This window comes from Vanacampus margaritifer, chromosome 20, assembly GCF_051991255.1.
Source record: "Vanacampus margaritifer isolate UIUO_Vmar chromosome 20, RoL_Vmar_1.0, whole genome shotgun sequence".
NCBI classification, from domain to species: domain Eukaryota; kingdom Metazoa; phylum Chordata; class Actinopteri; order Syngnathiformes; family Syngnathidae; genus Vanacampus; species Vanacampus margaritifer.
In genome coordinates, this window is record NC_135451.1 from 9,911,827 (window position 1) to 9,938,852 (window position 27,026).

General features: G+C 40.4%; 1 protein-coding gene across 12 annotated transcripts in view; it reads left to right on the plus strand.

Moving 5' to 3' along the window:
- The window catches only part of svila (supervillin a), a 53,109-nt gene that overhangs the window by 24,629 nt on the left and 1,454 nt on the right, over nt 1-27,026 (plus strand). For 3 of the 12 annotated variants that reach the window (XM_077554497.1, XM_077554488.1, XM_077554493.1), the window contains exons 7-36: nt 806-1,600; nt 3,104-3,138; nt 4,628-4,692; nt 5,128-5,258; nt 7,621-7,915; nt 9,889-10,351; nt 10,495-10,672; nt 12,011-12,052; nt 12,137-12,269; nt 13,658-13,708; nt 15,312-15,477; nt 15,659-15,748; nt 16,984-17,070; nt 17,202-17,379; nt 17,456-17,628; nt 18,729-18,884; nt 19,590-19,726; nt 20,824-20,971; nt 21,061-21,206; nt 21,299-21,474; nt 22,471-22,624; nt 23,191-23,470; nt 23,546-23,700; nt 23,797-23,899; nt 24,206-24,413; nt 24,503-24,636; nt 24,764-24,919; nt 25,075-25,218; nt 25,977-26,098; nt 26,347-26,502. In XM_077554497.1, coding sequence (XP_077410623.1) covers nt 806-1,600; nt 3,104-3,138; nt 4,628-4,692; nt 5,128-5,258; nt 7,621-7,915; nt 9,889-10,351; nt 10,495-10,672; nt 12,011-12,052; nt 12,137-12,269; nt 13,658-13,708; nt 15,312-15,477; nt 15,659-15,748; nt 16,984-17,070; nt 17,202-17,379; nt 17,456-17,628; nt 18,729-18,884; nt 19,590-19,726; nt 20,824-20,971; nt 21,061-21,206; nt 21,299-21,474; nt 22,471-22,624; nt 23,191-23,470; nt 23,546-23,700; nt 23,797-23,899; nt 24,206-24,413; nt 24,503-24,636; nt 24,764-24,919; nt 25,075-25,218; nt 25,977-26,098; nt 26,347-26,502 — 5,257 coding nt within the window. The remainder of the gene's footprint in view (nt 1-805; nt 1,601-3,103; nt 3,139-4,627; nt 4,693-5,127; nt 5,259-7,620; nt 7,916-9,888; nt 10,352-10,494; nt 10,673-12,010; nt 12,053-12,136; nt 12,270-13,657; nt 13,709-15,311; nt 15,478-15,658; nt 15,749-16,983; nt 17,071-17,201; nt 17,380-17,455; nt 17,629-18,728; nt 18,885-19,589; nt 19,727-20,823; nt 20,972-21,060; nt 21,207-21,298; nt 21,475-22,470; nt 22,625-23,190; nt 23,471-23,545; nt 23,701-23,796; nt 23,900-24,205; nt 24,414-24,502; nt 24,637-24,763; nt 24,920-25,074; nt 25,219-25,976; nt 26,099-26,346; nt 26,503-27,026) is intronic. The other 9 variants (XM_077554494.1, XM_077554500.1, XM_077554491.1 and 6 more) reach the window with 8 other exon arrangements.

A 27,026-nucleotide genomic window follows, 5' to 3' on the forward strand; every position in this document is an offset into this window, starting at 1 on the left:
TTTTCAGACCAATACTAGTACTCAACTCTTTAGTCACTGATACTAAGTCCGATACCACTAGTACTTTTAATATATAAAATTTCCCCAAAATAAGGACAGATCATTTTAAAGAAAGACCTATGGCATTTTTTTCCCTTAAAATCGTATGAAATCAGTGGAAATGTTCTGCTTTTCTAATTCTTCAACATAAAACGGCCACAAAAGGGCAAAAGTCCAACACCGATACTTCTTTCTCATTCCTATTTTTTAGAATCCATTATCGCATTGAATAATCGAGTAATTGGTTGGATTTGCCCAAACTGTGCCAATTATCACCGTCGTGGAGACCCCTGACATGGAAAAGTTAATTGCTTGTACAGTACAATGTAGTTTTACTGTATGTGTATATGTAGACTGGAAATGTCTGCGTTGATGCCATAACATCATGCGGATGAAGCTTTGGGACTCAAAAATGTATATCGGTCTCTTTTTATGGTCGACTTTTTAGCCTTAGTACCAAACGTCCCATTCCTAAAAGAAGAGAATTTTATCTCACCAACTATAAGGTTGTTAAACCCAACATTAAAAACAAGCTTGCGAATCAAATGGTTCAAATTGATTTAGTTGGTTGATAATAAAAAAAAATGTAAAAAAGTATTTCACCAAAGCAAGAATTGTTAATTAACATTAGTGATTTCATACCCCTTCCTAATCAAACCAAATCTCTTTTTTTTTTCTTTTTTTTTTAAACATTGGACTTTGGCTTGTCGTTTGTTACACATGGTCTAATGGCGCAAATATTAACAAGCTCTTTGTCTCCCTGAAGAATTAGAGTTAGGGAGAGGCTTGCGAAGGAAGACGGTCGCCAGAGAAGCCCAGAGCCGGGAACGGTCGCGGAGGCGCCGACATACCGCAGACAATTTCAGCACCAGCCGTCTGCGCGATACAACACCGACACAACAGTTCTCCAGCAGAACCACCCTCACCATCACCCGCAAGCGGGATCAGAGCTTGCCGGTTATCCCAGTTATCTGTCCATGACCTCTGGCGCTCCTTCCAGAGCGGAGCAGCTCCCAGACGAAGAAAGTGAGCAAACGGGCGGCATTAGGTCAGAGGGCCTCCTACGTAGCAGAAAAGCAGTACTACCCTCGGAGATCCGACGCAGGGAGAGGAGCACCGAGGACACGCATAGAGGAAGAGGAGACGAAGAGATGAGGGCCTACAAAATGCGTACTGAGATTGAAGATCCTGCAAGACGAGGTCACAGAGGCAGAGCGAGATGGGAAACATTTGAGCCCTCCACACACACAGAGCAAACCAGCCTTCAACAAGAAGCCAGCAGCAGATCCAGAGGGCGTGAAAAGGCCTTTTATGTCCACAAAGGTGTCTCGGCGTCTCACATCCAACCTAAGGCAGCACAGTTACGGCCAGGAGGTGGCGCCATCCCCGCTTCAGCAGATCCCGGCGATCGAGAGCAAAGTCTTAGGAGCTTGCGTCATCGTCAGGAGCTCAAGAAAAGTAGCGCAGAGAGTCACCACGACAACCGTGCGTCTGTGGCCCAGCTCAGAAATTCTTACATGGAAAGCGCCATCACTCCTCCAAGCAGACGCAGAGCCGAACTGTAGGTGGACATTTTTAGCAACGAGCTAGCTGTGGACCTCACGCTTGCGCTTGTTAGCTTACATCAACTGCTGCTCATTGATTAACAAGCAACTCAATCTGGTGCCGTGACATTGGCCACTTCCTTTTCTGTACAAAATACACTCATGCCCAAGTCATCTAACACTACGCCTGCTTTTGATGTGTCTTTTTATTAGCTGCATAAATTGTATCTATGTACAATAAATATTTGTACTCTTAAAGTGAAAGTCAACCTTAAACATTTCTTGACAATGTTATGTGACCTCACTAGTCTAAACATGACATTCTGATTAATATTACATTTGTGGAATATGAATGAGTTAAGCAGCAAAATCCAGCCATTTTTATCCATCTCAGGTGGCGGCCATTTTGCCACTTGCTGTCGACTGAAGATGACAATGTTGCTCAGGCAACCTGTTTTGTGAAGCTGAGCTGTGATTGGTTGTAACCTGAGACCTGAGCAACATTGATGTTATTTTCAGTCGACAGCAAGTGACAAAATGGCCGCGCCCTGAGATGGATAAAAATGGCTGGATTTTGCTGTTTAACTCATATTCTACTAACACAATATAAACCAGAATACCATATTTAAAAAAAAAAATTGGGGGTGAGGTTGACTTTCCCTTAAAACTAACACATGCATGTGCTTAATGTCATTCCTAATTTATGAGTGTGCATCATTTGAACAAATTGTCGCTACTCGCCACTTTCTCTCTCCCTCACACGCTATATTTTCTTTCCTTTGGGTACTTTTGCGCCCTCTCCTGTGCGGGTGGCCCCCAGTGATGCAGTGAAGGGGGATGAGGGCCAAGCAGGCCTCAGGGCCTCTCGCTGGGGCCGCAGACCCCTTCAGTATATCAATCCGGGGGAGTGTAGAAAGACATCAGAGAGGTTTAGGACACAGCCCATCACCACTTCTGAGCGCCAGGAGACGGATAGGTACCGCTTTGGATGCATGGCCTTGCAGGAACAACTGCAAAATTTGTGAACGTGCATGTGGGAGAAATCTTAACAGGTTTTTTTTGTTGCTTTTATAGTAAAACAATTAGCAGCAAATCCATAATCACATGAGCCAGATTGTCACATGCCACATTTCATGGCAGTAAACATGGAGTATGAATAACCCCTTCCCCTTAACAACAAACAATGATTAAAGGTCAAAGGTTGTTTCAATTGGGCCTCATTACATATGAACATACAAGGAAAGCATGAATTGTCCTTTGTTGGTGGTCTGCCCGGGACCCGTGAAAGTGAACCGACGTCTGTAATGCAGCCTAATTCGCCAGCTTACTTTGCTTTACTGGTCTCGGAACGCTCACTATAACATTTTCAGCATACCATAACTGTCTGCTTCTCACCAAAATGCTTCTCGTCCTGTGTCGAGAGTGCTCAGTTTTTTTCCCCTAACAGCTCGCCGCCATTTTGTTTCATCTGCATGGATGTCTTGCTGATTTGACTGATTTTCTTTTTCTACTTTTTGAAGGTCCTGTGTGAGCACTGAGCTGGCTTCCAATGAAGGTAAGAAACTATTACTGTATTTGTGTTGGCCAAACTGGAAGATAGAATTGTCTGTGACATTGGGTTGACAATGGAACCAATATATTATAAATATTTCAACCTAATATGAAGCTTTAGTATAAACCGCTTCAAATGATATTTATACAATTGTTGTTTTTCTAACTTTGCAAATCTTTGTCGCTTGGAAACCTCAGAATAAGTGACTGGACTCACTGTTGAGTGTATGCAGCGTGAGACAGGTGTGAGTGGCGCGAGCAAACACTCTGAAGGATATGTGACATGACATCATCCAACAAATATTTACTTTGATTGACAGTTGCACTCTCTGCCCCCTTTTGAGTCAGTATAGAAAAAGGCGAGGGCCACTGTGCTATAAACGACAATAAATCCAAATCTTGGTACCCTTAAAAGCAGATGAGGTGTGAGGTGCAAATGTGTATGTCTCGATTGGCCAGGAAAGTATGATGAGGATACAAGTCCCAGAATTGTTTAAATGAAGTTGTTGTTGTTTTAAGACTACAATTTTGAAACAATACTTTTACATGTAGATTTGTTTTTTAAATTGTATCTGTTAAAATCTTAAGCTAATGCTAATGTGTCTGGGTCTGCAGAGTTTATATTGGCCTTTAACTCATTTGCTCCCCAAAAAACCTATAAATAAATTCTATTTTAAATGTTTTAAATTGTCCCAAAGACATATTTATACGTTTTTTAATGTTTTTTTTTTGTTTATATATATATATATATATATATATTTTTTTATATGCTAGTGCATACTGAAGGCTTTGATGCAACTGCAAGAGAACGGGTGAAGAAATGGTAGTAATTACAAAAACGGCCAACAGGTGGCAGGAGAGTAAAAGATCAACCAGGACCATCTTGCAAACTAGATTATTTCCCCACAGTTCGAAACAGATTTGTGAATAATGATGAAACTTAGCCATATTCTAAAGCTAATTGCTGCAAAAACTGAAACTGATAGAAATATACTTTTTTTTTTTTCCTGATGAAAGAAGAGACTCTAATCTTTCTTTTGGTAGGTTCCATGTTTTTATAGCAATAGGACACAATATTCTGTGGGCCTCGCAAAATCAGTCAAAAGCCAGTAAAACAGCCGAGAGCGAAGGGGGTTGCTTCAGTGAAAATGGCTGGGAGTGAATGAGTTAAGGGTCAAAATGGTATTCAAATAGGAAAAGAAGTCCCAGAAAGATTCTTATGCACTATTTTTATTTGTGCAGCTTAGTATAGTGATATTTGAAGATCAATTAAAAAAAAAAAAAAAACATAATTAACTTGGCACTGGTTACTCATACCGGTAAGCTAAGTTTCTCATCAAATAAATTTTTGTTACACATAGACTTGGCTCTCCAAAAGTCCACTCACTGAACTCTCCACTCACTGAAAGTTCAAAAACATTTTTATTCAGATGGGCTATCACAAGACTGAAGTTTTCTGTCTCCTCCCATTTTGTGCATGTGTGTGTGTGTAGCTGATGACGAGAAGCTCGATGAACGGGCCAAACTGAGCGTAGCGGCCAAGCGTTCGCTCTTCAGGGTGAGCTTCATTTTCTACCTGTGTGACCTCTTCCATCGTTGACATTTTATGTGCTTTTATGCGACTGATCCAAACTTTTAGCTCAGTGGGTGCGCTCCTAATCAAAAGCTGATTTTCACTCTCTGGCTGACTATACTGAACCTAACTAACTGGAAAATATTGATTTTGTTTTCACTGCATTCTTTGGATCATCGTGGAACTTTGCAATAGAACAAGCATTCCCTTCTGCATGAGTGTGAAATTGGCCTCAAGCATTCTGTGTAGTCTCTGGACTCTTATTTCTAAACAATTCTGACATTTCATGTGATCAATCTTTCATTGTTGTCTAGTTGTTTCCAATTCACTCGTCACGTCACTTTGCATGGAAACATTTCCCGTAGAAAATAACATAACAATTGGTTGATCATCATGCAACACTCTTATTCCAATCATCAGGAACTGGAGAAAAACATTGCATCGGGTAAACCGCGCTCAAGGAATGCTGCAGTGGACCGGAGGCTGAGGCGGACTCAGGATCGATCCAGAACTCAGCCAGTTACCACCGAGGAGGTGGTCATCGCCACCACGTAAGTTATTGCCACACGATGATGTTAACTCATTTGCTCCCAAAAATGTATAAAAAATTTAATTTCCCCAGTGTTTTAAACAGATTTGTGAATGATGATGAAATTTAGCTGTATTCTAATGCTAATTACTACAAAACGGAAACGGACACAATATACTTTTTTTTCCCCCGTTGAAAGAAGAGTCTCTAATCTTTCTTTTGGTAGGTTCCATGTTTTTATAGCAATAGAACACAATATTCTGCGGGCCTTGCAAAAACGGTCAAAATCCAATTAAACATCTGGGAGCGAAGGGGGTTGCTTCAGTGAAAATGGCTGGGAGTGAATGAGTTAAAGGAGAAGTCTGACATTGTGGAATTTTGTTACGGCGGAATCTCAGTTCACAAACAAAAACTGTTTACCAAGAAAATGTTTGAAGAAATATTGCCTGAGTCGATGTACAGCACCATGCAAAAGTATTAGTCCCCCCCCCCCCTTGAACTTTTCATTGTCTTTAGCTTTTTTGTGAAGAATCAACACAAAGTAAGACACAATCATGAAGGAAATTTTGCAATATTTTAAACGAGACAGAGGTTTATCACCCTGAGTCATTTAGGTCAACATTTGATCATTTAAAAAATCAAGGAACTTCTGTATTCAGTTGGCTGCACTGAGAGAAAAGGTGGTGAGTAATTTCACACACCCTAATTTTAAGTTATTTGTAGAAACGGTTGAAAATATGATCATTTTCGTCCCACATGGTGTTTTTAATCTAATTTTATATCTTTGAAGCCTGAAATGCGGCAAAAGTTCAAAGGGGGCTAATACTTTCGCAATGCACTGTGTACTTTTTTTTTTTTTTTAATTATTTAAGCTGTGCCACATGAGCAGTCACAGCATAAACATTACTCGCTCCGTGTGTCATGCAATGCAAGTATCATAGAAGTATGAACAAAAATGAGTACACTGACCCAATTTGCCTAAAACTGCATTCCGACATTTCATTTGTAAGAGCCGCCTATACATTTTCAAATGAAATGTACAGTTGTGTGGACTGACAACCAATATTGTGTGTGAATTCTTTCTCAAACCCTTCTGCCCTGTGTTTTTTCTGTTGTTAATGTGTGTTGAACTACACTGTATGTCCGTGTCCTGGACTACTGTAGCGTCCCCACTCATGTGCCACAGACTATGACTGTTCACACAGCTGTAGCTCACGTCTCTAGCCCCACCCTAGTTTGCAGCGCCCTCCCTCCAAGCAGGTATCCTGGACGTGTGTGCACCGACGCTCGCACCCGACTGCCAATGTGTGACTCCATGATTATTTACTAATTGCTTGACTTTTTTTGTGTGTGTGGAAATTCATAGCATGATTTTTAGGTTTTGCTGCCCTTCTGTGGAATTGTGTGTTGCTACTTAGTGCAAGTGTGGGCAACTTAAATGTTTGAGATGGGCCACATTTTTTTAGTTCGTGCTCCTGGGAGAACACACAGGAACTTCTTAACTAGATGTATGACTAAAATGTTATCCTAGATGTGGATAAAATACGAGCGTAGATGAAAAATATGTGCTCTTAATAGATTTAATTTTTTGATGATAGCTTTCTCAATGCATCCACGATCTAAACCAACAACAAAGGGTTTTAAGCTAACAATAAAATAACCCTACTGTATATTTATTTCCAGTGCAAAGGGCTCTCACATAACAAATTACAATTCAAGGACTGTTGAAAAAGAAACTTGCATTAATTGGTACTAATTTTGTGCATTTTTCCCCCCCAGAAATATTTACTAACTCCAAATGTTAACTTTATTTAGGTACTATGTTTGTCTTGCATATCATTCCAAATCTACCAAAAAATATTAAGCTTACATGCTTTGTAGTATTGAGCAGTAAAAGACTTAGTTCTAAGTGCAACTAAGTCATGTCTGCCATCTAGTGGTGATTGGTAATATTACCATTTAAAGACTATACAAAATCCCGTTTTATTGGCAGTTCAGCAGATTTTCCGTTTTGGATTTTCCCTGCTTTTCTAGGATTAGTTTCCCTCTATTCTTTGTGGAAAGCATATTAAATGTTTATCAGTGTTTTTTGAAGAAATGTTGGGTTTTGTTACATTTAAAAAAAAAAAAAAAGTATTTTTTAATCTTAATCAAGATGCCGTGCCTCCAGTTGCCCATCCCTACGACAGTGTGACAGATTCTAAAATTGTGGAGATGACTCACTGCATGTATTGCCAGATTTCATCACCATTGAATTAAGAAACAGCACTGCAACACAAATCACCTCGACACATACAGTATCTACCGCGCATCTTGTTCGATTGCCTGCGATGACCACATCTAAGTATTTCCTTTCTATTTCCTGGACGTCATCCTCCCCGCAGTCTGCAGGCATCATCGCATCACAACACCGCCGCCCGGGAGCAGGCGCCAGAGGCTCAGCTCACACCGCTCACACAAGAGACTCACAACTGCAAGCAGGTCGCCCCAATGGAGGAGAAAGTCCAGGCCCAGGAGGAGCCTGACCTCTGCACACTCAGCCTGGCGGAGAAGATGGCGCTGTTTAACCGGCTGGCTCAGCCACCCACCAGAGTGACCCGCACCAGGGGGGACACACGCCATCGTAGGAACAACGCCCGCTATCAGACGCAACCCATCACTCTGGGGGATATGGAGAAGGTAGGGAACAATTTCTGCTGCCACCTAAACATTGTTTATTGAACGAACAAAAGAAGAAATTTGATCAAGCCACTTCTTGTGTGTATAATGGCTACAATTCTGAATAGTAGGTATTTTATTTTTTGCACAAAGGCACAATTACTAAAATTTCTCACTATGTACTGTACCATGAAACCTGTGTTTCAATTCAAAGTTGTTTGCTTTTGGAAACTTTTTTTTTTCTCCATATGAAAAGTAGGAAATAAGAAATTCCAAAACAATTAATGATAATCTTAGGATGAAAAAGAGAATGCAGTCTTTAAGCTCTAAAAACACTTGGATCAAAAATAACCCAGTTTGGGTCAAAGAGGAACAATCCGTTTTGACCCAAATGTCTTTTTTTTTTTTTATATATACAAAAATTGTATAATTTTGTTTTTAAAAAAAAATCTATAAATAAATATTACAAAAAACAGCCTATAAAATTGGGTCATTTTGTTAATAAAAAAAACATACCTTTTTTTTGTAGAAAAACAATCCATAAAGTTGGGTCATTTTGTAAAAGAAAAAAAAACGACCCATAAAATTGGGTCATTTTGCTTAAAAAAAAAAAAAAAAAGAAATACTAATAAATAGCCAATTAAATTGGCTTATTTTCTAAATACATTTAAAACACACACACAGAATTTGAGTCATTTTGTCAAAAAATAAAAAAATAAGAAATTCTAAAACAATTCATGTAAACCAGCAAAATCCCTTTCTTTTATGTCAAACAATTGTGGCACATGCATATTTCTATTCAGGAGTCTTCAGACGTAGACAGCCAGGATGAACAGGAGCAATGTGAAAAGGCGGTAGAACTCCATCAAGTAAGCTTGCCCTCATCTAGGGCGTGCACTCGCTTGCGACGATGTCGACAAAGCGCTCGTGAGGAGGCACATTTCTTTTGGCACATTATGTGGCTCGTGTGCACGGGATCTCATTGTGAGCCTCGTCTTTGTGGTGCGATGACTCTGCAGTGCATGGCCGAAGCTTCTGAGCGAGTCGTGACTCGACATCATTGAGCCCTTAGTCAACAAGGAAAATGTGTTTGTGGTGGTGCTGCACTTTACCGCCACATTCGCTAATTCCTGCTCTCTGTCATATTGCTTGTTTGGAAACAGTTTGTGGATGTGAAGAGACATCTTTTTTTGTGTTGGAAAGGAGTTTTGCAAGATTTCGCTTTTGATGTGAAGTGTTGGCTCAACAAATGTGTCAGATAGATGAAACGGTTAAATTTAATGAATTGCAGTGAGCAAATTATTAGTTATCAAGATGATCACAATGTTGCTGTAAGAAATGAAAACAAAAACAATTTGTCAAATTGTGATGGCCGTATCTAAATCAGTGATTCTCAATTAGTTTTTTGTTACACATCCCCCAAGAAGAAAAAAAGCGCCACTGCCATCCACTGTTTTGGATGTGCAATTACACTTTATTTTTAGTATGGTGAAAAACATGCGCACCCCTATCCGTCTAAACGGAGCTCCAACTCACTACAACATAATGGCACAGCACTGCTTTTGTCTAAAATTTAGATTCATTTACACTGTAAATGAGGCTGCTCAGTTAACTAACAGTTTTTTTTAAGCCAAAATACAACAAATTGGTGCTAGTGTTTTTCTTCTTCCTCTGGTCCGACTACATAAACTGCGAATAGATATTTTTTTTAAAATAATGGAAAATAGGTACAAGACAAAAAAAATTGCCAAATTCCGTGTACGCACGGTATTGCTAACTGGCTAATGTTAACGAGTGTGATTTAAGCTAGAACGCGATGCATTTTGTGCAAATTGTAGCCGGCATGGCTTTGAGATGCCGGCCCACTTTTTGACGGACAGGAAGTGCAGGCCCGTGATTACTCAGCATGATTCTCTGCAATTGGATGTGGCAGTGTTTAGGTTTCATCTAAACTTCACTTTGACATGTTTTTTTTTATTTGTCTTCCTGTTTAGCTTCAAAATGGTGCAGACTCTGAGTTTGAACACCTTCCTTCGTCCTCATCCTCTGCACTGAGAGACGGCGGCACAGTATCCACCGACCACGCAGGCGACATCCACTTAACTCGGCTGCCAGTTGAAGCCGCCGTTCCCCACCTCGACACCCGAGCCCGGAGGCCCCACCACCCCGTGGACCACCAGCCTTATCCAGTGTCGCAATATGTAGAGGAAGGAACAGACCGGGCAAGGGGGAAGAGGAGGCTCCCGTCTCCTGAGGGAGAAGTCGGGCAGGAGGCTTTGCCTCAGCCACACGCTGGAAGGGAGGAAGAGGAGGAGCAGTGGCTGACCAGAGGGAGGTTGGATGAAAACATGCACGACTCGGAGCATCACATGTTGCCGGAGAGGCAGGAACAAAAGAGTTATCAGAGGGAGGAAGTGCACCATGCAGCCTGCCAGAGGAGCAGAACATTCAGTGGAGGTGAGGACAGCAGAATTTGTATTTGTACACAGAAGTCAGATTTTGTCATCACTTCACAATAATTAATCCAATTAGAGATTTATGTTACAGCCCATATAGTCGAAAGCCCATTATTGATTCTATTGCTGTATGTTTGTCCGCAGCAGAGCTGCCCGAGCCCACTTTTGTGAGACCCAGAGCAGCGTCCAGTTCGTCAAAAGGTGGCGGCATATGCCGGCCTTCCGAAGCAGACGCATACCCGGACGACAGGGAACTAACAGCCGGCACATTGCCGGAGGATCTGTGCGACATGACAGCCAAACACATGTCCATCAAACAAAGGTGAGCGTCCTTGTGGGAATTAAGATGACTTTATAATATGTTAGACATTTTATCCAACAGGGTTTTGTTGTGTCAATACAGTATGCCAGAGGAAGAGAAGAGCCATTGTTTTAGCTGTAAAGGCCAAAAGCTGAATATCTCAAACTTTTTAGGAATAGGTTATAAGCAAGGATTTCTGCACATTTTCAATACAGTTTAATTTTTTTTCTTTTCTTCCTGATCCGCTAGTGGGTTTAAATTGGTGATTAATGAGTTACAACAAATGTAAATGGGAGGAAATTAGCATTTGAATAATTTAATTATATTTCGAGGTATTGATAGTTTGACTTTAAAGAGTTTCTTTTGTAAGAAGTCACTCCATACTTTTAAATTCTCTGCACTTATGCAAAAATAAAATGGTGTTAATCATAGCCTGGTATTGATTGCGTCACAACAATTACGTAAGATGAGTTAGGTCACATTTTCACAGTCACTGTAAAGACTGCACTAACCAGACAGTCATTACAATCCATATTGACTGGTGACATAATGTAACATCTACGCCTGGGGTGGATTTAAATTTTCTTTGTGTATGTGTTTTTGAGCCTCTCGCAATTAGGATTTTACTGGACAAAAAAAAATCTGATTAATAGCCACAAAGTGTGATATCTATCTGAGGTGATGTCATCCTGTTTTGGACGTGTTGTTGAGCCCCTGAGGCAGAACAGGACGTCCCTTCGCTGGGTCACTCGGCTCTCTGGCCTTCCTCCGTGGGTCACATCTGATAATTGAACCTCTGTTCTTGTCCTCCCCCCACATTGTATTGTTTTAAATAGTCCCGTTTTTATAGTCTTTTCCTGTAGGTCTAAATATTCACAAATGGTTTTCAACAGTTTCCAAAAACTATATCTTGAAAACCGTTTTCATTAGTGTTCCAACTGAACATTGTGTTGTGACGTGACCTTGCCAGTTTCAAATTGACGTTGTCTGGCTTTCCTTTCACTCTGGAGGGGGACTTTATGGTTTGTTTTGATCTATTAGTCTAACATCAGGATCTGTACAGTATCAAGAAAAAAAATATTGGTACAGTAGTCACTGAAATAACTTAATAGGTACAAATATACAGGAAATAAACTCCTGAAAATCAGGGACTGCTTTATTTTTGCGGTCTTACAATTACGCAATAAATCAAACTGGATTAGTTGCTATACAGTATATAAACGCAAGTACAGTTGAATGGTGCTATTTTATCATTTCATTGGTCACCTTGGTTTTCAGTTATCAAAATAAAAGTATATTTGCTGTGCCAAATTCATGATCATGTTCACATTAAAACATTACAATACATTCAAATTACAGTTGCTCAGTTCAGCAAGGCTTCCCGGGGGGATTTCTACAAAGGTTCGTTTGTCTGCATTAGAATTTTCTTGACTTCTGATTCCCTTAAATTAACTTCAAGGCAAATTGGTGTCCTCTCGCACATAGGGTGGCTTTGCTAAAGAAGAGCGGCGAGGATGACTGGAGGAACCGGATCAATAAGAAGCAGGATGCCGTGAAGGTTGCGGTAGGCGAGCAGCACGCTCACCTCTGGGAGGTGGAGCAGAGCTTCAAGAAGAAGGTAACCAGATGACGGCGACTAGCTAGGTTTGCTGCTAGCTTAGCTACTAGCTAGGTTAGCTGCTAGCCAAGTTGTTTCAACCAAAGTCACAGAAACATGTTATGCCCATATGACTGCAGTGCAGAACTACTGTAGGATCGAGGTTAGCTGCTATCTTAGCTATTAGCTAGGTTAGCTGCTAGCCAAGTTGTTTCAACTAAAGTCACAGAAACATTTTATGCCCATAAGACTGCAATGCAGAACTGATATAGGATCTAGGTTAGCTGCTAGCTTAGCTGCTAGCTTAGCTATTAGCTAGGTTAGCTGCTAGCCAAATAGTTTCAACTAAAGTCACAGAAACATGTTATGCCCATGTGACTGCAATGCAGAACTAATGTAGGATCACAATGCCCCACAGTGTTGACATTTCCTGTTGAGAGCTTCTAATGCAATGTAGTTTATTATTCTGCGTTTGTAAGATTTCTTCATCCTTTCTGGCATGTACAAAATTCTTACACCTGAGCAAAATATATATTTTGAGATATCTAAACAGAGAGGTTGGGTATTTTTCTCTTATCTCAATCTGTGCGTTAACTTTTTCTCTAGTTGCATTCATGGAACCAGAAAAGTGTGAAATTCAAATTAGTTTCACATTTTTCTAACGTCATGTTTTGCTTTCGTGTTGAACGGTTTTAACCCTAAAATGAGTCTGTTGGCATGCTGAGTGACTCTTTTTGAAAGGTGTGTGTGTCTGTTGGCATGCTGAGTGACTCTTTTTGAAAGGTGTGTGTGTGTGTGGATTTTAGAGGGTGCAAGTACACAAACCTCTCTGTTTAGTTTCATTTAGAACAGCTACAAAACGTCATGTGTTTATGCTGTCCTTATCGAAGTGTGTGAGTATTCAGCTCCTCCCCACGTCTCTGCTGACACGCTGGTCAGTTTTTTTGATGATCTTTTTTTCTCTTTTTTTTTTGCCATGTTTGCTCTGGCATTCACAGGTCAGACATGCTGCGTTTGGAATGTTATTTATCTATGTAACAAGAGCTATCATTGGCAGAAAGTGAAGTGAGGGTCTGATAAGATTTCGCAATGTTCAAACTTGTGTAGTATTAAAAATATATATATTGTAGTTACATACTACAATGGAACATTCAATGTTGTCAACTTGTGATTTGCTGTGAAATCTTAATATTGTGAAAGGTAAAATATAAGCTTATGTTACTTTAATGTGAAATAGATTAAGAAGTTAACTGATTCTTTTCAAAAAATTATTATATTGTTCTTTTTCTTATACAACATCTATTTTACCATAAATTCCATAATTTGGGTAGGGTAATTTGTCTTCACCTGTTCCACTTTAAATCTAAATAAAATAAACGAAAAACCTTTCCCTGCGGCTCCTTGTCTAGGGTGATGAAGAACTGATGATCGATGATCTTGCAGTGTCTGACCAACTATGGGTAAGGCCAGTTTACTGCAAAGTGGTGTTTATCACTTATGACTAAACTACAATTTGCATTTGTTCTTGCTTTACTGTTGTTGACTTATTCATCAGAGTAGCTGTTGAGTTTTTTGAAGGCTTGCTTGAAGGTTGCTTTTGTGCTGATCTTGTTTGCCAATTTAAACTTTGCCTCCTTGACTTAGCCTGAAGTAACTCCATTTTGTTGTGATAAGGAATGGTTTATGCTTGTGATCCTCATAAATTATGTTCAAAATAAAATGCCTGAAGGCCTGGAATGACCTTGATTTGACTCATGACACTGAGTAACGTTTATCAAATTTGATTATATCTGGCCCGTTGAACAACAATCCCTTCTTTCATTCTCTGGCAGAGGCAGAGAAATCCGTAGCCTAAAATGTAACTGTTTATGACCAGCTAATTTATTTCCCTCTGTTGCTGAAATCAATGAAAACCGTAATTGTGAATATGAGATGTCTGTAAATTCAGTGGAACCTCTAAAGTGAAGCATGAAAATCCTCAAGATTAAGATTTTGTGATATTTTTGCAGGTATGTTTTTTTTTTTCGGTTAAATTCCAAGTAGTATGACCCCAAGGTCAAGTTTCCACTCCACTTGATTTTGCAATTCCCTTAATGCGTCTTCATGTCTCTCTATCGCTGATACTGCCAACAATGCAAATTAATGTTCATATATCAGTAGGGTGACTTTTGAAATGGTTTAAGGTGACTCTGTCCTACTGCTCTGGAGCCGCATGTTGTTCTTGTTAGTCTTCGCTCTATGGCTAATATCTGCTCTCTTCCCAAAACCCGTTTGCATTCGTCTCCTCATGAGTCAGTCAGCCAGGTTCGAAAGCAGCATCAGATATGAGTGACTCTTCTACCTAGAGGACATGCAGCTCAGATCTTTATTTTCCTCCTTCTTCTTTCTCCGTTTTTGGGGGGTTAACTTAATTCTCCTTTTGAGCTCTTTTGTATATACAGCAAATCAGTCAGCTGGTCTTACAGCAGAACTGTCAAATGTGTCACTTCTTGGCTCCTCCAATTAGGCTGTAGTTTCATTATTTAACTTTTTTACATGTTATTTTCTTTTGATAAATGTATTCTCATTGATGGATAAATTCAACTAATTATCCCCCAAGATATGCCAGCTGCAGCTTTTGGGCGGTTCTGACTATTTTGGGTCTCATCATTCCACCTTCACTCCTAATCTTTAAGCTGTCTAACTTTCTTCATCCCTTCCTTTAATTATGCTGGCTGTGAAGGCCCCCAAATCTTCTAAATCCATGCAGGTGGATGAGAGGCACCCTTGGAGACGAAAGGTGACCCTTAAAAAAATAAATGTATACAGTATCACCTCTTTTCTCACCAAGCGGCAGTATTAAGCTCCTCACAAGCAACTTTGCTTACACTTATTAGAACCTCTTTTTGTCACATTGCAAATTGAATTGACTTTGTTTGTTAGAGGCGCTTGCTTGGCTGTTTTGTCTGCTGTGAAATAATCTGGTTTGAAGTGAAATATGGCACAAAATATTCCAGAGATTTCCTAGCATTTGGCCCTACAGAAGACGTTGCTTCAACATTTGCCAACTCTTTCTTGTGCTAGAAAATCACTGAAGCTGCGATGGAGTCTCAGAGTATTGAGGCCCAGATGTCCATCCAGGAGAGGAAAGAGCAGATCGAAGCTCAAGAGGAGGCGTGGAAGTCGAAAGGCCACGGAGCTGCCAACGATTCCACCCAGTTCACTGTGGCTGCGCGCATGGTGAAGAAAGGTCAGAAGAGGCACTATTTCTTTTCACTTTACGGACGTTTTCTTAGCCCGGCGGACCCGGCACGATTCAGCGGCGGCTTTTGCAAATTGTGTGTTTGCTGCAGTTCTTTCATTGCTGTTTCATGTTTTAAAAATTCTGTACTCTATTTAGTCCATTTTGCTTTTGCTTCTTCATGCATCAGGGTTGGCCTCCCCCTCTATTTTGCAGTCGTCGTCGTCCTCATCACCTAAACCCAAGAACGGCAGCCTTGCCATCTCCAAACCACAAGATGGTCAGTTTTTTCCCCCCATAGCGCCTCCAAATGATTTTTTTATTCTTCACATTCACTGCACCACCTTTCTATTTAAGAGAGATGAAATCTTGACTAATCTAATGTACAATTTCATTGTATTGTTAACATTAATCCCTCAAGGGGAAGTTCAATTTACACTGTTTTATATTTATGGAGGAGATGGATGATATCGAATATTTATTTTATTTTTTTCAGCTTTTGTCCTATGAAACAAACAAAAGTGCACAAGCACTAATGTGTCTGCTGTGATTGCTTCATCTTTCCAGTCCAATAGAGTACCAACCAACTTTTGGCATAATAATACGCAGCAGCACAGAAATCATCTACATAGCAGTGTGTAACAATTAACATTTACCAGTTATTTGAGTCTCCAGTGTTAATCTTATATAACTCAAAATGCAGTGTTAAGTGTTTGAGTGTGTGTTGATTTTAGTAGTAAATAATCAAGATTGTAGGAACTCATATTTACTCTGTCAAGAGTCATTTAACATGTAGTGTTAAATTGTTTTAACACTGTGCGGTGTTGGGCCAGTGTCGATTTTTATTTATTTATTTAGTTTTACTCAGTTTTGGTTTAATGTTACTTGACACCAATTCTGATAAGGACCTACGGAAGGGACTAGGGCCAGTGAAGAGGGAAAAAAAGGTTGGCAGGACTGACTTTATTCTCACAATTCTGACTTTAAATTGAGAAATCTGACTTTATTCTCAGAATTCTCAATTCTCGGAATTCTGACTTTAAAGTCGGAATTCTCACTTTATTCTATTCTGATTTAAAAGTGAGAATGCTGAGTTTATTCTCAAAATTCTGACTTTAATTCTCACTTTATTCTCAGAATTCTGACTTTAAAGTCAGAATTGTAAAAATAAAGTCAGAATCCTGCCGACCCTTTTTTTTCTCTTCACTGGCTCTGAAGTAAATACCAAATAATCTCGCATAGTGTTAAATTTAACTCTAAGTGTTGAATTAACGCTGCAAAATTTGCTGGGAATTTCTTCAAATTGTGTTGAATTATTTTTTTGAATTACTTTCAACCATCTAATCTAGCAATTTGTTTAATTGATCGTGTGTGAATTCTATTCACTAACAACCAGGACCAAGTATGATGTGATGTTCATTGTTAAAAGTCAACATGTGGCATGGCATGCGAGCTGAATAGAACACGGCTTAAATGTATGGTTCGAACAGCTGTGTTTGTTATGTTGTTGTGCAGAGATCAAGGCAATACCGGATCTGAACCTGGAGTCGGACAGGAAACTGGAACAGCTCGAGTCGTTCCTCGGCAAGATCAATAGTAAAGGTCAGACCTCAGCCTGGTGTATGTTTTAAAGTGCTTTATAAATAAAGTTAAGGAGAAATGTACGGATAGTTTATGATTTTTTTATTTTTTTTTTATTGCAATGGCTGCTGTTTATGTTGTGGCCTCAATAGCAGCATTGCCAGAGGCTGCTACTGTCACAGTAACAGAGAAGAAGGTTAAAGAAGTGATGACACTGGAAGATGAGACTTTTTCCAAGTTCTATCGCCAAGTGGACGACCCGTCGACCATCGCCAACAAGGTCGAGCTGGCTGACGACTTTGACGCCATCTTCGGGCAACAAGTTCCAACGTAAGCACCACTTTTGGACATCATCAGTAATTACTTACCCCCAAGAAAATGGCCACACACTCTGACCTCTCCTTAGGCTGCTGTCTGACATGGTGCAGCACAAGCGAGCGGTGCGCCCGACGCGCAACGTTCAAGCGTCTAGGAACCCGCTGAAGATGCTCGCTGCCAGAGAGGACATCAGACACGAATACACCGAGCAGCGGCTCAACGTGGGTCTGCTGGAGAGCATGCGGATGAAGGCGGAGAAAAGTGAGTGCATAATTGAACTTATTCAATCCCAAAAACGTGTAAAAACGTTTTTTTTTTTTTTTTTTAAAAATACTTTGTCCCTAACTCCCAAAAACGTGTTTACACCTTCTTCTTTTTTTAATGAAAGAGAATACAGAAGGCTTTGGTGCACCTTCAAACATAAAATTAGGTGGCTTAAAGTAATGGTAGTTATTTATAAAAAAAAAAAAAGGGCCAGGAGGTGGCAGCAGAGTATAAGATTGGCCAAGGCCATGTTGCAACAAGCTCTTTTTGTCGCTGTTTTCACCAGGAGTGTGAATATTGATGAAACTTAGCTATATCCTAATGCTAATTGCTGCAAAATGGATACACATACAAATATACCTTTGTTCCTGATGAAAGAGACGCTAATCTTTATTTTAGTAGGTTCTGTTTCTATAGCAATAGAACACAATATTCTGTTGGGTCTTGCGAAATCAGTCAAAATTCAGTAAAACAGCTGGGAGCGAAGGGGGTTGCTTCAGTGAAAATTGCTGGGGGTGAATGAGTTCAAATCGGGACTCGTCAGACCGCGTGTATTTCATTGCTACTAAATTCACATGGCAGCACATAGAAGCTGAAATCTGATTGGACGGGGGGAAAAAATCTAACATCCACATGCAGTGGTGGAAGCAGTACAGCCAAAGAAACACTACAAAATGACGAGTAGAATTGACTGTTGGGTAAATAATGGAATTTTACTGTGCCACTGGGCACTGATGACTACATGATACTGTAACATAAAAACTCCCTGCTGATATGCGATATAAAAAGGAAATGCTGAACAGACAGCAAGTTCCCACAGGACTTCAAATTACCGTCATCTGTTTCCTCCCATTGAAGAGAGCAGTCATCAGAGGATCAGTGTTGTTTTTATGCTACTTGGACTGTTGAAGTTTGTTTTGAGAGTGTGACACCATTAGGCCCCTCTTGTAATTTCCCCCTACAACTCTTGGCAGCAATAAATAAACTATCTTGAGGGTTTAAAAAAAATAATCTTTTAGGACCATATGTAATGATTTCAGTTTGCATAACCTACTTTAAAGTTAAAGCAAACCTCCTGTGTGTTGTTCCCACCCTAGTGAACAAGAACTCCACTTTTTCTGATGTGGCCCTGGCTGGCCTCGCCAGCAAGGAGAATTTCAGCAATGTGAACCTGCGCAGCGTCAACATCTCTGAGCAGATGTCCAACAATAGTGCCGTTCCTTACAAGAAACTGATGCTCCTGCAGGTCAAAGGTCAGTCACAAATCAATTTGTTGTTGATGGCAGTTATAAGAGATCTTCTAGAAATGATTATTGAACCTTCCATCAATTTTTGATGTTAAATGCAAACTGTTGACCTGTTTGAACCTGGCCTTTTAAAAAGTTGCACAACTGTAAATAATGGCTTGCCTATGTACTGTAAAGACCATTAAAAAAAAAAACATGACAGTTGTAAGTGAAGCCAAGCGGCCATCTTAAGCAGCTGTTCCATTCACTTTTTGCGCAGAATGGAAAATCAGATAGCATTTTAGAGGATGCTGCTTCAAGGGCAACCTTTTTTTTTTTAAGGAAATCTAAAATACTAGACTGTCTATTTTAGTGTCTTTGCACCTCCTCGACGTCTGTTGGTGACAGCTGCGGCTCTAAATCATCCACACCAGGTCACGCCACACCATCCCGGGCTGATCCACTCCTCCACACTCGCTCGTAATCTACACAAATCCATTAAAGCAGGGCTACTTCTTTGTCAGGTGGAGGAGCCTTGACCATCAAACACTCAAACGCATTTGAGATGCTCTACTAGTGCATTGTTTGTGTTTGTAGAAAGTCTTCCTGGAAGCCTCTTTAGTTCATATTTTAAGACAAATGTATGACTTACGTTTGAATGGTCAATACTGATTTTAATTGACCTGATCGGATCCAAACTGATATTCTAAGAAAATATGTTTGTTACCCAAGGTCGCCGACATATCCAGACCAGGCTAGTGGAGCCAAGAGTATCTTCACTGAACAGTGGCGACTGTTTCCTCCTCATCACTCCTCATCACTGCTTCATCTGGATGGGAGAGTTTGCAAACGTCATTGAGAAGAACAAGGTACGGCCTGATTGTGACTCAAAGCAACACATTTTTCCAGTCATTTCCGTTATGTGAGGGCTTGCTTTCTTGTGCAGGATGTAAAGGTATTTAGGATTAGGGTTGATTTTTTTGTGTCAGTGGTGGCTGCAGGAAGCTAAGACAAATACAAAACCAGTTTCCTCCGCTGGTCAACTGGCTGTTGACGTTAAATTGACACGAAAGACGAGCTTTGAACTTATTTTATTACAGCTCACAAACATGGATATTCTGTGTAATTTCTTTTGATTGTTAGGTTTTTATCCAGAGCTGTCAAATCCAGGTCCAGAAAGTAAAAACCCTGCCACAGTTTGGCTTTAGCCATTGATGCTAACTAGCTAGCTAGCTAGCTAGCTAGCTAGCTCCCGAGCAGGTAAATGAGCACCATGGGAGCTAGCTAGCACCTGGTGCTAAAGTCAAACTGTGACAGGGTTTTTACTTTCTGGGCCTGGATTTGCCACTTCTGTTTATATCTAATTATAACTGGTATTCATGGGGGATAGATTAAAAATCATTTAATCATGTGAAAATGATTTTATTTTAGTTATTCGCTTTGACACTGAACTTTTCGTCAGCTCACCAATATTAAACACACAACACCATTTTTTGACGTTTTGCTCCAAACTGTGATCACCTTCATTCACATGAGGTGCTTCAATACCAAACTATTAAAAATAAAATTAATGGACTATATCATTTTACATGTTTTTTTTTTAACATCTTTTGCCTCAAAAATCTTCCTTTCAAACTGCTATGAATAACATCAACCTTGCTGCTACTAGCGATGACAATGACGCTGAGTGAGATCACCACTAATGTTTTTCTAATGATTGACATGTCAACTGCCCAGTGACTGCATGATCAGTGAGTGAAAAGCCAGCCAGTGACAGTATAGTCAAACCGTGCAGGAAGGCAGGACTTAAACAGAAATGCAAGCATGCATGCCAGTAGAGGTAATGAAATCTGGGATCTCATATTGCCTGATTTTTTTATTACTGATTCAAACTGCCACAGTTAAAATGAATACATTGCTGTAGTGGCTTCATTTTTGCTCAATGAGCGCACTTTTGTGTTTTCAGGCTTCAGAATTGGGGAACTTCATCCAAAGCAAGAGAGATCTGGGTTGCCGTGCCGACGACGTCCAGGTCATCGAGGAAGGCGTCAATACTCCCAGCCCCGCTGCCAAGGAGTTCTGGAAGATCCTGGGAGGCCACGCGAGTTACCAGTGTGAGAGTTCCAATCCAAAGCTGATCACTATCTGCATGAAATGCTGCTTTAAATATCAGCTTGTAACTCACTTGACTTTGTACATGTAGCAGCGGGAACACCAGATGAAGATGAGCTTTACGAGGGCGCCATTGTGGAGACGAACTGTATTTACCGTCTGATCGACAACAAGTTGGTGCCAGATGATGATTTTTGGGCTAAGATACCCCGCTGTTCCTTACTCAAACCAAAGGAGGTCAGACTTAACTGTGCAAGTCATTAAAGCAAATGTGTTTCTAAGTTGACTGACATTTATGTCAAACTGGGGAAACGATGTTCTCCGCGCAGGTTCTGGTTTTCGACTTTGGTAGTGAGATGTACATTTGGCACGGGAAGGAAGTGACGCTGGCTCAGAGGAAGGTGGCCTTCCAGCTGGCCAAACACCTGTGGAACGGAACGTTTGACTACACAAACTGTGACATCAACCCGCTCGATCCTGGCGAGTGCAACCCGCTCATTCCAAAGTATGAGAACGCATGTAGTACAACTTACCACAACACTAATGCATCAAGTGACATACTGTATAGCCTACTCGTGATCACTTAAGGCAAATAGATGATCGTAATTTTTTGGGGGGGAAATGTTTTGACCTTTGCAGCTGCACAGAGATGCATTTAGGTACAATGTAACTATATCTTAAGCAGAATTATCTTTGAAAAAACAACAACAAAATAACCCACACCTGTATATGATATGACCCATAATGTCACCCTTAAAAAGCTGCTTTGTATAATACAGTTGTGTATAATACTGCTGGCATCCTTTATTATCAGAGTGAATAATATAAATAAATATTTATAAATACACTCAAAACATATCAATATACTGTATTGATGCTTTTAAAGCTAGGTTAAAAAAAAAAAAAAAAACTATGCCCTTTTCTCATACCTATCATTAAGGTCTTTCAAGACATTTTGTAAAATCAGACTTTTAAAAATCTTACACTGTACTAGGGCTGTGCAATTAATCGAAATTCAATTACAATTTCAGTTACACTCGTAAATAAAAGATTATTAATACTGATTTTGAGTCATTTAGATTTATATATTTTCATCTTTTTATTTTGAAATAGCTAATTTAATAAATCTTGTTTGATCCAAAAGGAACTTGCATAATTAGTGTTTCAAAGAATTTTATTTGTCTGAATGATTTTTTTTTACATGTTTAAACATTGTCTTGTTTTGCACCAAAAACAAATGATTGCCCTAATCGTGGTTTCAATTATTACCAAATTAATCGTGATTAATATTTTCTTCATAATCAAGCAGCCCTACACTGTACGCTCCTTTAAGTAATTTTAAGAAGCATTTTTTTCTTTCTTTGTATTTAAATCACTTTACCTCTGGCTGCTTTTAAATGCTGTACTTTTAATTGTAGTATGTGTACGCTGTATACATTTCGAAAGAGCATCAAAAATGTTGTCATGCATTAACATGATGTATGAATGCTGTCTGTTGTAGGAAAGGTCAGGGCCGTCCAGACTGGGCAGTGTTTGGCAGACTGACTCATCACAATGAAACCACGTTGTTCAAAGAGAAATTCTTAGACTGGAGCGACTCCAGGAAAACACCCAGCCCCATCAAAACCGGCAACAACCACGCGATTGATCACAAGGTATCACAAAGTTTGTCCATTAACTCATTTGCTCCCAAAAACGTATGACATTCTAATTTAAATAATGCCATGCTCCCAAAGACGTATTTATACGTTTTTTAATGCTAGAGCATACAAAAGGCTTTGATGCGGCTCCTGAACTGAAGAGAATGGTTGAAGCAATGGTAGTTATTACAAAACGACCAGCAGGTGGCAGCATAGTATAAGAGATCAACCAGGGCCTTGTTGCAAAAAGCTCTTTTCCCCAGTGTTTTAAACAGATTTGTGAATAATGATGACATTTACCTCTATTCTAATGTAAATTGCTGCAAAACGGAAACAGATAGAAATATACTTTTTTTTCCTGACGAAAGAAGAGACTCTAATCTTTCTTTTGGTAGTTTCCATGTTTTTATAGCAATAGAACACAATATTCTGTGGGCCTTGCAAAAACAGTCAAAATCCAGTAAGGAAGCGAAGGGGGGTTGCTTCAGTGAATATGGTTGGGAGCGAATGAGTCAAAAGTGACGTTGTTGTCGCGGCGTATTCTCCACTCTCCTCTTCTCTTTGCTCCACTCGCATGCCAGGATCAGGCCGCCTCAGATCAGCCGCATTCTTACGACGCCGCACTGATGATGCCAATCCACCAGGCGCCCGTCTGCACCCTAGTGGACGGCTTGAGTGTGGGGCGGGGCTACGGGTTGGTGGAGGTGGACGACTGGCGCTGCTACGAGATCAGCACGCTCGCCGTGGAGGTGTGGCACATCCTGGAGTTCGACTACAGCCGGCTACCGCGCCAAAGCATCGGCCAGTTCCACGAGGGGGATACCTACGTGGTCAAGTGGAAATTCATGGTCAGCACTGCAGGTCAGTCATCTTCTGCGAAACCAAGAATTTGCGGTCATATTTCAGCATCTCTAACCATGACGGTCCTCTTTGCAGTTTGGAAGCGGCAAAACCCTGATCAGATGAAGACGACGGGGCCCGGCAAAGAGAAATGCTGCTACTTCTTCTGGCAGGGTCGCAACTCCACAGTCAGCGAGAAGGGAACGTCGGCACTCATGACTGTCGAGTTGGATGAGGAACGAGGAGCACAGGTTAAAAGAAAAAAAAAGTTTGGACTCCTTGTATTACCTTTTTCATTTTTGCTTTTCTGCATTTCTAGTTAAACAACTGCTGATTTTCCCATTTAGATTCAAGTCCTGCAGGGAAAAGAACCCCCGTGTTTCCTGCAGTGCTTCAACGGGCGGATGATCGTCCATGCAGGGAAGCGAGAAGAGGAGGAAAACTCTCAAAGTAAATTTCTAGAATTACTCACTGACCAGTCCACAATATTAGGTACAACTCTGTCTAAGCAAATCCAATAAAAAAGAAGCTACAAAGGAAAATTGTCTTCCATTTAAGTTAAAACTGACAACGCTATTCAACTAAAGTCAAAATATGCCACATAGTCATTCTATTAGTGCACTAAATTGTCTTATTGAGAACAAATGGTGTTAACGCGGATGTCAAGTATATTAAATAAATAATCTAATGGCTTTTCATAGCCTACTGCCCGGCTTAAAAAAATATATATAAAAAAAAAAACTTTGATCATCCTAGATGACTGGCGCCTGTACTGCGTGCGAGGAGAAGTAGAGGTGGAGAGCCACCTGGTGGAGGTTGTGTGTCACTGCAGTAGCCTGCGCTCCAGAGTCTCTCTGGTGCTGCTAAGCGTCAGCCAAAGTCTCATCTACCTCTGGCACGGCTGCAAGTCGCAAGCACACACACGGGAGGTGGCACACACCGCTGCCAGTGGAATCAAAGACCAGTGAGTGGAAATGAACCTGTTTGATTAAAAAAAAAATACTAATAATAATTCAATGGTCATGCCAAGAGCTTTGTTTTGGTTTTGCTCAGTTGTCCTCTGGAGGCAGGCCTTCACAGCAGCAGCAAGGTTACGATACGAGAATGCGACGAGGGAGTGGAACCTCAAGGATTCTGGGAGGCCCTCGGCAGGAGAGACAGGAAAGCTTACGACTGCATGCTGCAAGGTGTGGGTGATGATTATCTTCTATTCTAATACAGTAAATGGCAGTCAGGAGAGGGCAAACCTCTTCCAAATCAAATGACACTCATTTGAAAATGAAATTAATTATTTTTTTAATTTCCTGCCCTCAGATCCTGGCAGGTTCAACTTCACTCCTCGCCTGTACCAGCTGAGCAGCAGTTCAGGTGACTTTGTAGCTGTGGAGTTTCTCTACCCAGCCAGAGACACCCAGCAAGTCAACTCCATGCCTTTCCTGCAAGAGGACCTTTATTCTGCCTCACAGCCAGGTACATATTTATTTACATGTATGTAGTCATTTGTTTTGATGCCATCTGTGTCAGAATGAGCCATTCTTCAGGCCTTTATTCTGCTGAGAGGTTGTTTGTTTGTTTTTACAGAATGCTAGTTGTAAATAATAAATGTCTCATTTCCCCTCCCTCAGCGCTCTTCCTGGTGGATAACCACCATGAAGTGTACCTGTGGCAGGGTTGGTGGCCTCAGGACAGCGAAAGTACCGGCTCAGCCCAAATCCGCTGGGACTCGGACAGGAAGTGTGCAATGGAGACGGTGCTGCAGTACTGCCTAGGTAGCGGTGTGCATCATGATGTCACATGTACTCTTGGGTGGAAAAAAGGCCGCTTTTTCCGATTGCGCCAATATTAAAATTCATCCACATTTGACCAGAGCAATTGAGAAAACATCAACATCTTCTCTCAACACTTTGGCTACCAAGCTAGCTATTGTTTTTCTAAATTACAAAAGAACACTTAAGCTAGCGTTATGCTTAATTACATAAGAACAACGCATTAGCAAGCAAGCTATCTGTTATGTTTAGCCGATATGAAAAACACTTTAGCTAGCATGCTAGCTCTTATTGCTGCTAAATTACATAACATAAGCAAATATTCACATATGCTACATGCGTGAAAATGTCTTTCATTCTAAATTACATAAGAACAACACTTAAGCTAGCGTTATGCTTATGCTAAATTACACAAGAACAACACTTTAGCAAGCAAGCTATCCATTATGTTTTGCTAATATGAAGAACACTTTAGCTAGCATACTAGCTGTTATTGCAGGTTCCATTGGATTCTTATTTATTTATATGTAAAGATTTTGTGGGGAGACAGTTAACCCCTTGGGGTAACACAGCAAGTTTTTTTGTCATTGTTTTAATTTAGGTCAGTGACAGTCAATAACTTTTGTTCCACTCAGAAGTATCCCGGTGCATGTTGTTCATTAACATTATGAAATGATCTATTTTTAATAAAGTAGTACTTTAGCATCCTCTATTGCTTTTTCACACCAGCTAACCATCTACCCTTTAATCGATTTGCTTAGAAAAGAATCCTAAAAAGGCCCCGAAGGCGTATTTGATCCACGCTGGCCTGGAGCCGCTCACCTTCACCAACATGTTCCCCAGCTGGGAGCACCGCGAGGACATCGCTGAGATCACCGAGCGGGTGTGTAGACAAATGGACATTATGTCATCATCGCGCTGCTATCTGATACGGGCCAGTCCAATGCTCATACAGTCATGCACATGCACTCCACTATTGTACAGAACAGATCTAAAGTGCAGGTCAGCCCATGTGGAAAGCATGATCACTATTGCTTTTCTTCATTCGATTCATTAGCCGCCAGTCGACTCTGCTGGTGCTTTTAGCTTTGGGAATTATATAAAATTATAATTGTGTGTGTGTATTGTTAGGAGGCTGAGGTGTGTAACCAGATTATTCTGGTGGAAGATGTGTTAGCCAGACTATGTCAAACCACTTACCCTCTGGAAGATCTCCTGGCCCGCCCGCTGCCTGAGGGCGTTGACCCCCTCCGCCTGGAGGTCTACCTCTCGGACGATGACTTTCAGGTAAAAATCTGTCGTTAGGAAACTCTTTCCTTTAACACAGCTGTTCTTTGCACTATGTAAGCAGTTTCAACAACAACCAAAAAGTCTGAAGAAAAAAAACGGACAAGTAAAACCTTAAAGTACAGCGAATAGGGATAAGATCCAAGCCATAATTGACACACACCAAAATTTTACATATATATATATATATATATATATATATATATATATATAACATCGGTTTCAGTTTTGAGGTAATTTTTCTGCCCCCAGGTGGCATTAGTGTTTCATGTTGGACATTGGTGACAGGCACCCTAAATTTTTCTTTTCAAATTCAGAGCGGTTGTTATTTGGAACATGAACAAAGTTGTGGACTCCCGGCCATTTTGTTCATCGTAAATTACAACTAGTCACTCACCATTCCCCACAAATACATGTATTTTTATCACATTTATTATTTGTCCACTTTTATGTTAATTAGCAAGAGTATGAATAAGATGTTTTATTGTACATTTAGAGCAAATGTAACGTGTGAATTATGGAAA